The sequence below is a fragment of the Rhea americana genome, unplaced genomic scaffold, assembly GCF_003343005.1.
Source record: "Rhea americana isolate MKP2758 unplaced genomic scaffold, rheAme1 scaffold_252, whole genome shotgun sequence".
Lineage (NCBI taxonomy): Eukaryota > Metazoa > Chordata > Aves > Rheiformes > Rheidae > Rhea > Rhea americana.
This window is the reverse complement of record NW_028186371.1, coordinates 1,017,470-1,033,708: the sequence shown is the minus strand read 5'-3', so window position 1 is coordinate 1,033,708 and position 16,239 is coordinate 1,017,470. Positions and strand designations below refer to the sequence as shown.

Below are 16,239 nucleotides of genomic sequence, written 5' to 3'. Positions count from 1 at the left end.
TTCTGTGATTCTATGGTTCTGATAGTATTATTCGTACTAAACTACCAGTTAATACCATTATTACATATTGCAGCAGGATATCTGATTTTTACAGACTATGATTTATCAACATGGTGTTGATATACAGTATGGAGATTTTGAGAATCTAAATTTTAAACATATAAAGTTTGCATCACCTTGCCTAAGAACATGCAAATTGCATATTCCTCCTTTAGGTCAACTCAGAGAACAGTCATTTAAGGATGACCAAGCAGCATTGCCAAGAAAGTAGCTTTAATTTCTTGAAGAGGCTACCCAGGAAACTGGCTTTTAGCAGCTTGCCAGGTCATTCCCTACCCATGTTATTTTGCCTAGCAAGGTCAGCACCTGCAAAGACAGGCAAAGTTGAGAAGCTTTCTCATACTGAGAACATCTTCTATTCGGTAAGCAGGATGAAAGGAGGAGACTGCTGATGCTCTGAGCTACAAGCTGTGAGCCTAGAAGTGAACTAGGTCTTTTTATAGCTGACAGAGTTTGTAAGGTGTCAGGCAGGTTCACTGATAAAAGAATCCTTGCAAAAGGCTTGAACTGGTACCTGACCTGCCTTCCCAGGTAGACAGTGCAAAGGAGTTTAGGATTTCTACACACCTCTAGGAAAACTAAGAGAATTGTAAAGGAGCACAACTAGAAAACAGGAACTGACTGAAAGCTGAAAAGAACTTGATGTTTCCGGAATAAACCCATTTACACAAACATCTGACAACTGTTTGTAAGGTCAATCTTATTTCATTTTTAAATAGTAATTTAGTCTTAAATCAAAATCATTTCAGCAAATGAAACAAACACAAATTTAGTGTGTCTCTAAAAGAGCTGTGTTAGAGCAGGAAGCTGATACGGTAAATCTCTTATTTTCGATTAAAGTACGCCTCATTTGTTTTGGTCAGCTGCTTCTCTTATAGATAAGGATTCCTTCTCACAGTAGCATTGCCATGAGAAACTGCTGCTTAGCTGCTCAGCAGATGTCAGAAACTTGCATAATAATTAAAARTAAGAATGAATATTTCATATAAATKCACATAACWGTAGTAAGCTGAACCCCTCACTTCCAGCAGTAAAATACACACCTATCTGTACTTCCAATTTTATGTGCAGAAAACAGTTCATTTCCTATCTAGATGTTGTCAGCACTGTTGTTAATCCGGTTTCCATTTTTTTCTCCAGCCTTTAAGCATTCATGGTGTACAGAGGACAGGACAAGGTCCCAAGCAACTCATAAACCTGCTGCTTCCAATTTTCTAACTTGAGCCAACCTCAAGTCTACAGCCAGTCAGAATCTCAGCCTGTGTTATGAAAAGACAGGCTCAGATGAACCACAATTTTTTTCCATCATATGGTTAACTTTTAATTTTTGTTGCCAAGGGGACAAACCAAGAGGAAATGGATTTAACAACTGCAAAGTGATGAATTTTAAAGCTGCTGTTACTAATATTTGAACTCTGAATCTGATTTACATGCAGGAGGAATGAGGAATAATAATGCTGTTTCAGAAAATAAACAGAACCCAACCAGAAAAAAAAAAACAAAAAAACAAAAAAACAAAAATCAACTTTTCCTTCCTATGCTCTCCTCTCTCATAGTAGGAAGATGAGAAAGTAAAGAGCACAAAAATCTTGAAGTTATTAAATCCTATAACCCCATATTACCTTATCATGCATAGCCACTCTTGAATCATAAAGATGCTCTGAAGTACACATCTGCTTYGCCAAATTCTACTCTGGCGGAGGAAAGGAGCTGCTGCAGCCAACRAGAGAGATGTTTCTACAGTTCTCACCTCCCCTTGAACAGTTTTCAATGGGAAGGACTTGACAAGAGAGATGAGAGAGAAGCTGCTAGCAGGAGAACAGCCCTGCTAGTTTTTAGGAATGATCTTTGCATAAACCAAAGGAGGCTTCTCATACCACTAATTTCCATACAGCCCCTCATCACACAGCACAAGAGCCCTTGTAGCCCTCCGGAGGCTACAAGCAGCCTTCCTCCTTCCCTCTGCCAGATTACTGGGTTTGTGGTCTCCCTGTTCTGAGACCTCAGGCATGATGCTTCCCACAGACTTCACAGCAGGAATAATTGCTGGTGCTGTCAGTCAGAATTTCTCTACTGTACCCACATGGCCACACTCACTGTAGATGTCTCATGTAGATGACTTTTTCTAATATTATCACTRTCCATTGCTCTGTAATAAAATAAATGTGGGACTTACATAGTGAAACTTTTCTAGGTAGGTAAGGGATAATCAGTTCTTACTGAATCTACTGCAACTGGAGAGACCAAAAAGCCTTTCTCTAGATCTGCAAAAGTCCCGGGTTGCCTAAAAAAGATTTGCAGTGTTGCTAGACCCAACACTTAGCCTCACCCAAGGCTGCTGCTTTTCTTCACTTCCCAAGATCCATCAGAGTTAAGTGTGTGACATTACAGTTTCCTAGATTAACTTTTTTTTTTTACTGATATACCTTTGGTCTACCCTCATRCAAGCCCTGCTATGATTCATAAACCAGACATTTTTCTGTCAGATTATGAGGTTTGTACCCGGGCTTCTCCATTAGAAATACCTTCTTGCCCAGGTACTGCATCAACCAAAAGGCAACTTGGTGTTTCTTCACTGTTTTTAAGCAAAAAATTGATGCTCAGACCAATGAATGCTGATCAGAACCCTCTTGAAAGGGATATAAACTCACACTCTTGCAAAAGTATCCTAAGCAATCCATATCTAACTAATGTTATGCTGAGTTAGTCACCATCTTCACATCTAGCACTGATATTGTTCCATTTTGCAGTCCATGTGCATTATTTACATTTGAAAATAGAGGCAATATTTAGGTGTTTGGCTTAGGCTTTTACCCCTATAAGAATATCATGCCATAGATAGTGTCCTTGATCAAGAAAGCCATGCCATACTTCTGCCCTTGTTCCAAACACAAAAAGGAATGAAAATTGAATCAAAGTCTGCTACACACCAGTCCATACCGTGAATTATCCTCTCTGTGTAAGTGGATATGGAAAGGAGCAATCTTCTGTTTCAGGTACCAGCTAGCCAGAGAACTTCATGATCTATAAATCTTACRTGAAGAGCTGCAATCTCAGAAGCGACAAAAGATTTAAATATGCTTGTTTATAGATTATCTTCCTAACTGAGCCAACTTTTGGTCTGGAATGCATCACTGAGATTCTACATGCTCCCTGCCCAAATCTCAGTTCTTTCTTCAAGCAAATGGATTTGTAAATCCATACTAACCTGGATTTTTTTTTTTTTTTTTTTTTATAATATTATCTTAGTTCTGGTGACTCTAATACAAAATGAGATTAGAACCAGAACTTGTCAGCATTTAGCTCATTTTCTGTTCATGATAAATGCTAAATGAAAGGTGAGCCATCTCTGTCATGATTGCTCTCCCTTCCACTGACAACACCTGCAGCTAATTGGGAATGTTTGTGCTGCTGGAGTGGTGGCTGGGACAGTAAGGATGGGTTGTCCTGCACCTGGTGGGTGTGAGCCTGTCTACTCAGCAGTGACCACAGTCCCATAGGTCTTAATCTATTTCAGGACTGAGGTTTCCCCAAAGATTTAGAGAACTACAGAGAAACGTTTTTAAATTTAGTACGTTAAACAGATGCATAAATTACAGTGGTTGGTGTCTGTTTTCACCTCTGACTTTCAGTGGCTGTTATCCATTTAGATTTGCTGCTGCATTGATACATTGTGTGAATGCTCAGCCTTTACTCTGCACTACTTTTTTTATATTCTCTCATTTCTTCTGCATTCTGAATTGGTCATATGCCCTTTTAATCTCCATGGTGAAACTCATTATATATCATACTCCTTGCATTTACCAACTATGCTGTTTCTCTTTCTCCTTGGAAAGTAAGCAGATATCTGTCCAGCTGAAACAAAATTTTGGAAGGTTTGTTCTGTTCTCAGTCACTGTCAGAAGTTTCAGATACACTCAGGAATATCAGTTTTGTCATTTAAATCAGTTCTTTATTACTGACTATCAGATTCAATTTAGTGCGTATAAACGTGGAATCTGTTTCTTGATCTCTTACATTTTACTAAGTTGTATATTGTGGACTGCTTTGTCTTGACAACTGACTTAAATGTCCTTTTGACTTGATCTTGTGGCTTCGCTCGCTGTGGTTTCACAGGCACAGTCCTAGGTTAAGGGTTGTAAAGAATCTGTTTCCTCTCCAGTGAAGTTTGCAGAGTTTGGGGAGACAAGAAGTCACCAAAAACAATGTTTGATTTTTGCCCAGGGCTGATTTTCTGCTATCTCAACTCTATAAACAGACCTGTGTGAACATGCTCACATAGTTCTAACAGAAGATTGTAGGTAAACCCTACTATACTGTCCTGATGTCAGCTTAGTCAAACTGCTAACCTTTGAGCTACGAGTTATACATTGTAAAGGGAATCAGTAAGATCATTCATGTAGCTTATTTCTTGAAATTTATAGTAGCTTTTTTTTTTTTTTTTCCCTCTCTCCTTAAAACAGATGGGATTGGGCCATGAGCAAGGATTCGGTGCTCCCTGCTTAAAGTGCAAGGATAAGTGTGAAGGATTTGAGCTTCATTTCTGGAGGTAAGTGATAGGATGTCTCATCTGTGGCTCAGCATTGCAAGCAGCGGCTCATCTGTGCAAATGTTTAACTTTTTTATTTTTTCTACTATTAAGGCACTAAAAAAAAAGGGTACTCAGATTCAGGGGCAGGGTTTCTTTGCAGCATTGCAACAGAGTATTTAAGTAGGTTATTGCTTATGAATATATACATCTGCTTTGAAGTTAATGGTGGTACTTCTAAGCATTTGCATCAGTTTAATAAACAGTTGAAGTATGATTATAAAAGCATCTCCATTCCTACAGTGAGAGAGATGACAAGGAAGAATATGCTTTACTTCAGTAACAAAATACTTTCTCGGCTTCTCGCCAAATGCATAACCTTTGTTCTGGGGTTTTGGTTAAAATTACCTTATCTACAAACTTTGATATATCAGAGTACTTATATGCACACAAGTTAACTTTATTCTGTTGTATTTTCCTTGTATTACATGCATAGATCCCCTCAGTGACTGTTTTCTTAAAAAGCCTTTCCATAAACTACGCCTGTCTTATGTACCGATACACGGTTGTGATCATCTTAAGATATCACCACTACTGGAACCATCTGGTCCATTATTTATATTTTGTTTCTGTAGTTACGCATTACAGATACTTAACTGAGAACTATAACCTCACCAGTTTCAGTCTGAAACTTTGTATACATCTGCAAATGGCTTGGGGAGTTAATGTGGGGGAAATGTCATTTTAAGGAAGCTTATCAAATAGGACTTGACCTTGGATGACGCACTATTCTTAAACCAAAAAGACCAAGACTGTTTGCAGTCTGTTCTGCAACTGAGAATGAGTTTAGAAAATAACTTGTCAGAACAGACTGCAAACAGTCTGCTGCTTGGGTGTGTGTGGGGGGGAGGGGGGGGAAGGGCAGTGTGCTTTGGGGTTTTTGTTCCTTGTTTCTCTAGGCCCCTGTGATTAGGGTCTGTTGTAGTACGTCCTGAATATGTAGCTCTTCAGAGCACTTGTTCTGTCCAGAGTCTCACTTTGGAAGAGCAGAGCATTTAAAGAGCAAGTGGGGAGGGGAGGAATATATGAAAACAGTGGTCTTATCATACCAGCTGTTTAGCTGAGACTGAAGTTTTAATTTGGAAACTGGAATGATATAGGATAATGTATCCAATAGGGAGGCTCTAATATGCCAGAGATGCTTCTTCCTGGTATCAGATCAGTGTAGAATCTACCTCAGAAATAACCTACAATCCAGGTGTGTGTTCTGTGGTGAGTTGGAAAATTGCTGTTCTACACTGTAGCTGCTATTGGGGGGCAAGCAAGATGCAAATCTAAAGTCAGTTAAATCAGCTCTACATAAGCAGTTTGCAAAGGAAAAATGTTAATATATGCTTTGCATGATAGATTTCAGGAGTCATCACTTGGACAGATGAGGATGCATTCGGAATATCTGTGTACTTAGTCATCAGAATATCTGTTCACTTAGCCTAAAAAGCTGAAACTCTATTTTAAGTGGAAGTTAAACTAGCAGAAGTGTACAAGAATACCTTTGAACCTGGCAATTAAACTTGAACTACTCTTGATAGTTCATGCTATACTTTGTCTCATCGGTGAGACAGGTGTTAAACTTCACAACTTTAACAGCTTCTCTAGCCACAATCCCATGTTGGCCTGGGGTAACAATTGTTTGCCTTCATATTACCACATGAAATAGGCTGTACTTGGAGCTGTGGCCTTTACAGGGTGGCACTGCCCTCTCCTGGATAGAGTGAAGCAGTGACATAATTCTCTCTCACTCCCTCCAGTAGTATCTGAAACCTCTGGCATGCATCAGAGTGGAGTAGTGTAATTTCTCTTTGTATTTCTACACAAAAGAGCCTAAATGCTGCCTTTGGGTAGTCATACTGGAAAGTGCAGGAAAAAATGCAAGTATATCCACTTGATAGCAGGGTTTTACACAGTGTGACTGCATTGTATTCTTCTATATAGCTGTAGCGTTCGGAAAATACAATAGTCTTCTGAGGTGTCGGATACAGCTTGGAGTTTGAAGGCTTTGAAGGTGCTATGACTGTTGGCGCTATGTGTGAGATAATTATATGGATGCAGAACGGTTAAAATTGGCTAGTACAGAAGTAGTGATGAACAAAAGCCGGTATTAAAACTTGTTCCTTAGTTCTGAAGTTTTGAAAGCCTCCTGTTGTAAGCTAAAAGCAAATCACTACACCAAGTGCCACAGTAATAATACTTTGCGAAAAGACAGGTAAGTCTTCACCATTTGTTTAATATCTATTTGGCTTTTAAAATTGTGAGAGTCGAGGTTCCTTCCAAGTTTAGCTGCAACAGTAGGCAGGGTCTTAGTTCAGTTATTAAAATTCCTTCAGCTTGCAAAACTGCCTCTGCAAAATTAGCAGGGAAAGCTGACTGCAGAGGGGAAAAAAAACTGTTTGCTGTAGTTTTTTGTTCTTTGGGAGCATATTTCCCACTAGAGGGGAGTATGGGACAGGAGACAAGCTCCTGCAAGCAGGAGGGAGCATTCTGATTTATCTTAGTCATATATACTGGAAAGTGGTAATTGTCTTTTGTATAGCTTGCCAAGATCTTCAAAAGCTTCTGGAGACAAGAATCTTGAGCTTGGGAATGACCCACTGTCAGCATCTGATTCTTTTGGGAAGATACAATCCCTGGAAGGCAAAGACAGCCTAAAGATGGCTTTAATATTCTTTATCTCCTTTGCTTAAGTCCAAAGTGTTGCAAACACATGAACGGTGGTCTCTAATTATTCCTTCAGTAGTGATTTCGGTGAATGTACTCAAGTGAAAAAAATCTGGGGGAGCGGGGGCAGCCGTCTCCTTTACCTTCCCCCTTATCACCCCTCAGTGACAGTAGAGAACAGAAGTCTTGCAGGCTCCATTCTGGAGAGGGCCATGGGAGATGAATCTCTGTCTATGTATGTGTTTGCATGCGTATATAATAGCAACTGGTTGTTCTGGGGCATGTAAGGAGCCTCCTTTAAAACTGAAACTAAAACTAGGTTTCAGTTCTCAGATAAGCTTGTAAACTGGGAGTTTGAGATAGTGTGTGTAGGGGGTAATTTAAGTAAGATGGCTGTATCATAGCAAAGTAATGACCAGCTAATCTAGCCTAAGTAGAGAAAATTGCTATATCCTTCCTGCAGAAGGGACAGTTCCTAATGAACAGGACTGATGTGGTAGCTTAATGTAAGAAGGTATATGTAAATTGAGAACAATATATTACAAGTAATGTGTGTAAATGTCAACTGCATGTATTTTAGAACTGGAAATTATTTGAGAAAAGGGATAATAAATCAGGATAGAAAGCCTTTTCTGGCTCTTAGCAGCATGCTACCGTGTTCACATGGCTGAGATCCAGTGAAGATCTGGGGAGCCGGGGAAACAGCAGCAGCCTCAGGGATTCCCCTGTGACCTTACCAAGCTATACTGACATCAGCTGTGACTTTACATCCTCTGAAGTATTTCTGGATTGTTTCCTTCTGCATTTGATTTGGATTATCAAGAAGCCCTAATGACAGGACTACCCTAGTTGTAGTTTTATAATGTAGCTCCTGTAATGGCATCCTGCAAACTGCACACAGGTATAGTCCTGCATCAGCCAGCTCTGATATAAATCGTTAGAGTAACCTTAAAGAAAAAGCAGTGCCTGGCCTCTTATTCAGGCCTTGCTATTCAAAGAGCAAGGAGAAGATGCTTCACATTAGACTGAAATGTGCACAGTGAGTTTCTTAAATTAAACGAGCTTGGGATGGATGGGTGAAGGGGAGGGCATCAGACAAGAATCATAGAATCAATAAGGTTGGAAGGGACCTCTGGAAATCATCTAGTCCAACCTCCCTGCTCAGCAGGGTCACCTAGAGCATGTCAGACAGGGTTGCAGCCAGGCGGGCCTTGGAGATCTCCAGAGAACAAGACTCCACAATCTCTCTGGGCAACCTGTGCCAGTGCTCCGTCACTCTCACAGGGAAGAAATTCCCCCTCACGGTCAGGCGGAACTTCCTGTGCTTCAGTTTCTGCCCATTGCCTCTTGTCGTGTCACACGGGACAACTGAAAAGAGTTTGTCCCTGTCCCCTTGACACCCTCCCTTCAGGTACTTGTACACATTGATAAGATCCCCCCTCAGTCTTCTCTTCCCCAGACTGAAGAGGCCCAGCTCTCGCAGCCGTTCCTCACAGGGCAGGTGCTCCAGCCCTCTGATCATCTTTGTAGCCTTATGCTGGACTCTCTCCAGTAGCTCCATGTCTCTCTTGTACTGGGGAGCCCAGAACTGGACACAGTACTCGAGATGAGGCCTCCCCAGGGCTGAGTAGAGGGGCAGGATCACGTCTCTTGGCCTGCTGGCAACAGTCTTCCTAATGCACCCCAGGAGACCATTGGCCTTTCTGGCCACAAGGGCACATTGCTGGCTCATGGTCAACCTGTCATCCACCAGCACTCCCAGGTCCTTCTCTGCAGAGCTGCTCTCCAGAAGGTCAGCCCCCAGCTTGTGCTGGTGCCTACGGTTATTTTTCCCTAGGTGCAGGACTCTGCACTTGCCCTTGTCGAACCTCATGAGGTTCCTCTCCGTCCAGCTCTCCAGTCTGTCCAAATTTTTCTGAATGGCAGCACAGCCATCTGGTGTATCAGCCACTCCTCTTGGCTTGGTATCATCAGCAAACTTGCTAAGGAGGCACTCCATCCCCTCATCCAGATCATTGATGAATAAGTTGAACAAGACRGGACCCAGTACTGAGCCCTGAGGAACTCCACTAGCCACAGGCCTCCAACTGAACTCCACGCCACTGATGACGACCCTCTGAGCTCTGCCTTTCAGCCATTTCTCAATCCACCTCACTGTCCACTCATCTAACCCGCACTTCCTGAGCTTATCTAGGAGGATGTTATGGGAGACGGTGTCAAAAGCCTTGCTTTTGAATCAGGATGGTGATCTCATTCTTTTCAATTAAAATATAAACCACAGGTGTTCTATGAGAGTTTCACAGTAGGACCTAGGAAAGATTTTGAGGACAAGTTGTATACTATCATTTTTTTGCAAATATTTCTCATCAGTTTTTCAAGACGACAAAAAAAATCAGAAATACTGAAATTAGTAAGACATGTTAAGCCTTCAAAGTAGCATTGAAGATAAAAGCAGCTGTCAGTACTTTCCTATTTGGAAATAGAAACTATTTCTCAAAAATATGTTCTGCCTTCTGTGAGGAAGGTCCGTACTAGAAAATAGATGTGCCATTTCATGACTTAACATGAGCAAGAGTAAGATGCCCTGGTGGCTCTTTCAGCATGTGTAGAAATTTCAGTGGAAGGGTAGCAAGCCCACAGCTTGCTGTGCTCAGCTTACATCTTCAGACTGAGTGCTACTTTGCCCCTGTTGAATCTTGTATAGATTGACAAGAGCTAGACAAACTGTTACACTGCTGTTGTGACCAAATAGGCGGCAATACAGTGAAGTATTTTCATTCAGATTTGCAACCCTGTGTAACATGCTCTGGGTGACCTTGCTGAGCGGGGAGGTTGGACTTAGATGATCTCCAGAGGTCCCTTCCAACCTTACTGATTCTATGATTTTTTTTTTTTTTTTTTTTTGCAAGCATAGTAGTTTATGAACAACAGGACGGAAGAACTACACTTTGTTTGTATAAATCTGTGAAGTTCAGCTGAGAACCTCTGTTCAGTCAGCTGTTACATTAGAGCACATCCTCTTCCACTCCATCCTCTCATCCTCACCCACTTCTCTCTTGATAGGTCAAGAGGGAAGGCTAAAATTGGGATTCAATGTTGTTAAAGCTTTTGCATTAAAATGGAGAAAATATCTGGTTAAAAAATTAACCTAAATGGAGTAACTGCCTGAAGTCAAGTTTCAGGTACACTGTGAGGCGTGTGCATGTTAGTCATTGATGTATTAATGAACTAAAACCACAGAAAGGAAGGTCTAATACTGCCAGCTAGCTTTAGGTTGTCAAGACATAATTAAGAGCTGGTAATAAAGAGTGCAAATGATTAAACCTTAAAAGATGGACAAACTGAACATAAACTGCTTTCTTATTCTTTTAAATTGCCTCATTATTGTCTCAGGGATCTCTGGTTGTGTGTACTGTGCATCTCTGGGGCTGGTCACATATCCTTATGTCTATTGTGTGACCTATATGTAGGTCCTCTTTCCTCCTCCTTTCTGTGTCATCTAATGGGGCTGTGGCAGGCATGGCATGTTCCTGTGTTGTGGCAGGACATGTGCCTGTTGAATGCCTTAAGATGAGGTATGCATCTTACCTTCAAGATTTTGGAAAATAAGGTGTAGATAATCTGAGAGTTAGATGAGTGCTGGTGGGTGGGGTTGAAAAGCATTTTATAGGTATCTGTTTTACACTACTTGCTACATAAGGAACTGAATAATGAGGTAAAATATTGCTCATTCAAGCTCAACAGAGATCCAGAAGTTGGATCAGTTTTCTTAGGGTGTTCTAACTTCACTGATTCTGTATATTGTGGCTTGAGTGGAAGCTCTAAAAAATCTATTAAAAATAGTAAATTGGCTTGTCTAATTCAAGGATCTGCTTATTATATGTGAATTGTTTAATTATGCTAAAAGTAATATGATCTAAAACTCTTTGATTAAAGGAGTTCAAATGTGTTACATGTATACTACAGAAGAATTCAGTTTATATCTGAATAAGTAGAGCCTTCTACCTGTTAAGATTGTTTTCTGTGGAAATTCTCTGTACAGCGTGTACCAGAGTACCTCTGACTTGATTCAGAGCTGTGTGAAAGACTTTCTCTATATAAGCTAATTGCTCTTCTTTCATGTTCTCTTAAATGCTGAACTTCAGGACAGATCTTGCTGCAGTTACACTACATATGGCCGTACACATTATTTTCTGTTCTAGGAAAAGTGAAAACATTACTCAAACCCCTGCTTGCAGCCCTGTGATAAGCAAATATCATGCATAGTGAAATGCAGATGGAGAAAGTAGAAAAGAGCATGAAGTTTTGAGTGTATAAAGAGAACCTTACAAACTAAAAGCCTAAATAAAATGGTCACTGGCTGTTGTGTGGGTGCATTTAGGTCATAACTAATACAGGTAGATGACTGTCCATAGTTAATCTGATAGGTGGATGATAACAGATATGTATGTGCAAGGTCTGTACCATGACTTCACTGAAAGGATGTTTTATTTAAAAAGTTCTAATGTAAGTGGCAAGCATCTCTGTGATCATCGTCTTGGTGAGCAAAGAATTTAACAGCAGAAACAAAGAATATCATCAAGAGGTCTTTGAAAAATTGGAGAACAACCTATATGCCCTAACCAAAAACTGAAAGCAAGGTTTGGAATTCCCAATGATGTCAATACTATGCATGCAGCTAGTGTGAGATGTAGTTTGCAGCTGGGATTATAGCTTTGCTGTGCCATTTCTCTGAATTTCAGAAAAATATGTCGCAACTGCAAATGTGGCCAGGAAGAGCATGATGTCCTCACAAGCAATGAAGAAGACCGGAAAGTGGGGAAACTCTTTGAAGATACGAAGTACACAACCCTTATTGCAAAGCTGAAAAATGATGGCATCCCCATGTATAAACGCAATGTAATGATACTGACTAATCCAGTGCCAGCCAAGAAGAATATATCCATCAATACTGTCACTTACGAGTGGGCTCCTCCAGTTCAGAATCAGACACTTGTAAGTCAAAGCTGCTTTTTTCGTATGTTTACATCAGGAAATGATGGAAGTTGGAGAGGTGGAGTTTATCAAAAGGATAAATTTACTTCTTGTAGCCCCTCTCCATGGACTACTTTTCTTATTTTCTTCTCAATGAACAATAATAAAAAAATATTTTTTGTAAGTCCTCTGGAGTAGAACTTGAAAAAAAATGGATGGACTGTGGGTTTTAAAAAAAAAAAAAAAGCGGCTGTTTAAGGGGGAACACTGTCTTATATATAGCTTTTACTGTATATGGTAAGAACAAGTTCAGTGTTGACATCCAAAAGAAAAACTCTCTTTCAGTATGTTTGCAGCTCAAATAGATGAGACTGTAGATAGTCTTGTGGGGATTTTGCTTCACTTTTCAAGCTTTAATTGTTATCTTACTCTACTGCTGGGTTTTGTGATTCATGTTGGAATCATATTAACTCTGACCTACCTCTCTAAAAATACCATTTTTCGGTGAATGAATTAAATATTCCATATCTAAATTCACTGTTGCTTAACATTTAGTTACAGTTTTCACTTCCTAGACTTGTTCTTGCTTTATTAAAACAGTGCTTTCTTCTTTATTTGGCTAGAATTATTTCTGCAATGGACCATGTGCCTCCAGCAAGATATTTCAGCTTCTACTTCTTAAAGCTATCCTGATGATCAGTGTGTTTTAGACAGTTTTGAAGAGACAAGGTGCTATGTAAATGTTAATTACTGTTCCAAGTTATTACTACTTGGAGTAAATAAGTATTTGACATGTTGTAAAAGGCTTCAAAGGGAGCTTGTCCCTTATGCTGGGTAGAAGCCAATTACAGCAGATGCATTATTTTTATCTTCATCTACTATATTTTGGGAGCTTAGTGTTTATGGAAAGAACCTTGTTTTTGATAAATTTGGCTGTCGCTAACAACAGTAGAGCTGATTTTAGCCATTTGTTTGTTTTTAAAAGGATGAGTCTATAGCTGAAGTGGCATCTGATGTCTAATTCCTCTTGGTTTAGGCTAGGCAGTATATGCAGATGCTTCCAAAGGAGAAACAGCCTGTTGCTGGCTCAGAAGGCGCGCAGTACAGGAAGAAACAGCTGGCAAAGCAGCTGCCCGCTCATGATCAGGATCCTTCAAAATGCCACGAGCTATCTCCCAGTGAAGTGAAGCAGATGGAACAATTTGTGAAGAAGTATAAGCACGAGGCGCTCGGTGTAGGAGATGTCAAGTTTCCTGGTGAGGTGGAAGCTAATAAGAGTAACGTGAATAATGGTGACAGAGGCACCTCAGCTGCTGTAGGAGCAATGGAGGGCAAGTCAGCAGATCAGAAGGCATCTCAGTATGTAAGTATAAGAAATGAAAGGAAGATTACTATTTGAGTATTCTCTTTGGTCATTTTAATTCAGTTAACATTGTTAACCTGGAATGCTGAGAATATGGGGAGGGAAAGAAGGAACGGGAAATTGGAAATGTATGTTAATGCCTGCTCAGCACTCCTGACTCTGCTACCAGTATTTAGTAACTTGCAGCAAATAAGCGACTTCCTGGATCATCTTTCCATGCCTGTTGCACAAAATACAAGCTAGAAAATACACGGTATCAGGATGGCTTTTGCAGCATAATGAGGAAAAACTTGTATAGTCTTAAGGACTATTTCAAGAAGAGTTTGGTTTAACTTTGGTAGCCTGTGTTTTCTTCCTCCTCTTTGGAAAAGCACTGAGACTACACAACTGACGAGTTGTCTTCAAAATGAAATTAAGAAATAGTAAAGTAACACCTCTCCCACCTACAGCAAGCCAGGCTGTATAATTGCACAACTACTCTATTGACTAGCCAGCTGTTCGGATCATTTTTCTTTCTTTGGCATGCGATTTCTGTCTTGAAATAACTCGGCAAAAATGAGTAATGGAAAATTACCCTGTTTTCACTGATATTGCTAAAGCTACACTTATGTCAGAATTGCTTTATTAAGGCCATATCCTGCCAACTTTTGCTGTGCATGTCTCAGCTACCTGTTTATGAATCCTAAATAGGGGTATGATAAGTGAAGTACCAAATTAAAGAAGCTTCTTGCCAACAACTCCTTAAGCCATCTTTCACTCTTCTGTTGCTCTCTGGTAGTAGACCTTTGCTTCAGCGTGGCAAAAGCTTGATTTCCAGAAGTGTGCAAAATGGTTTATTAAACCATAGATTAAATTATATTTCAATTACATAAACGACCTGTGTTCTTTGACTTGATGACAGAGTCCTCTCTCTAAGAAGGTATAGAGCAGATGATTATCTATGAACTTTTGGGGACTATTTCTAGTGTAGTATGTTCATAAAATTCTAGTGTAGTATGTTCATAAATTTCCATAATTGCTCTCCCTGTCCCAAGATGGTTAATCACAGCATATTGGACAATAGCCGTAAGTGACTGAGCAGCTCTAGAATGCAGTTTTAAACAGAATGAGTTTGAATTATTAACAGTAATAAATTTTTCCTCATTGGTGATGGTGATAAGGCTTGATCTTCTCATGACCTCTAAGTACACAGCTATTTTCTTGTCACATACTGCAGTCTTAGTCTAGTCAGTTAGTTTTGATGGAGGTTCCTTATTCTTACACATGTAAGACTTGCAGGGCATAACATGAATTTTAATTATCTCTGGAATCTTTTATAGGAACTGTACTATAATTCCAAGAATGCAAACATGGCAGAATGCAATAATCCATTTACTTGGTGCTGTCAGTAGTGCATCATTTTGAATTGCCTAGTTAAGCCTATACTGCAGCATCATGTCACGATATTTTCTGATCATGGAAATAATGCTTTAATTTCAGTCTAGGAAAATGGATTTTTTGAAACACATAGGTAACAATTGCCATAAACATCACTCTTCATAGAATTACTTAATTTTGTAATAAATTCTTTACAGTTCTGCTATTGCTGCAAGCTGAACATGAAAGAAGGTGACCCAGCTGTCTACGCAGAGCGTGCTGGGTATGACAAATTGTGGCACCCAGCTTGTTTTGTCTGCTGCACTTGCGGTGAACTTCTAGTAGACATGATCTATTTCTGGAAGAATGGTAACCTGTACTGTGGAAGACATTATTGTGATAGTGAAAAACCTCGCTGTGCTGGATGTGATGAGGTAGGAAAGATGTCCTTTGTTTTAGTATGCGGGTTTGTCGTTATGAAAACTGAATGTGATTTTAAGTAAAGTATTTTAGTATGGAGGGTGTCTCTGCACCAGTCTTACCTGTTTGCAGGTGCAAGGAACTAGAATTGATAGGTGATGGACACACTGCATTCAGGAAAATCCACAGTTTTGTTTTGGATTCAAGGGTCGTCTTGTGCAGTTAGCAATGATGTGTGTATAAAACACAAACTGTTCCTTCATGAAGGGACACTAGGCAGAGTGCCTTACACATTACACCTTGTGCAGAATACAGAGAACAGACTGCCTAATGTTTTTGGCTTTTACTACTTGTAATAAACAAAATGGAAGGTTTTGGAAACAAAATTCTAACTAACACATTCAGTTATGATGTTTAAATAACCTGAAACAGTAGGGTTTCAAGCAATTCCTGGGAAGTTACAAAACATCCTGAGGCTGTCTTTATTGAAGGAAATACTATTCAAATGCATGAATTAATATTTGTTGTATTTTCCTCGTAGCTGATATTCAGCAATGAATATACCCAAGCGGAAGGTCAAAACTGGCATCTGAAGCACTTTTGCTGTTTTGATTGTGATTGTGTTTTGGCTGGGGAAATCTATGTAATGGTGAATGACAAGCCTGTCTGTAAACCGTGCTACGTGAAGAACCACGCTGCGGTAAGATCCTTGCAGGCGTATTGGTGCTGTGAAAGAAAGGAGTGTACCTATGGAGTGTGAAACTTCTGCTTTTCCCCAGTGTGAGAATATCTGAAGAATGTAAATTGAATGCAAATGTTGGCC

The 16,239-nt window shown here is 39.9% G+C and overlaps 1 protein-coding gene across 1 annotated transcript in view; it reads left to right on the top strand.

Annotated features, from left to right (window-relative positions):
- The first annotated feature begins 4,520 nt into the window (after positions 1 to 4,520).
- The window catches only part of TES (testin LIM domain protein), a 13,815-nt gene continuing 2,096 nt past the window's right edge, over positions 4,521 to 16,239 (top strand). Inside the window, exons 1-5 of the mRNA XM_085307098.1 lie at positions 4,521 to 4,609; positions 12,046 to 12,298; positions 13,314 to 13,640; positions 15,215 to 15,430; positions 15,958 to 16,116. Coding sequence (XP_085163224.1) covers positions 4,524 to 4,609; positions 12,046 to 12,298; positions 13,314 to 13,640; positions 15,215 to 15,430; positions 15,958 to 16,116 — 1,041 coding nt within the window. The 5' untranslated portion in view covers positions 4,521 to 4,523. The remainder of the gene's footprint in view (positions 4,610 to 12,045; positions 12,299 to 13,313; positions 13,641 to 15,214; positions 15,431 to 15,957; positions 16,117 to 16,239) is intronic.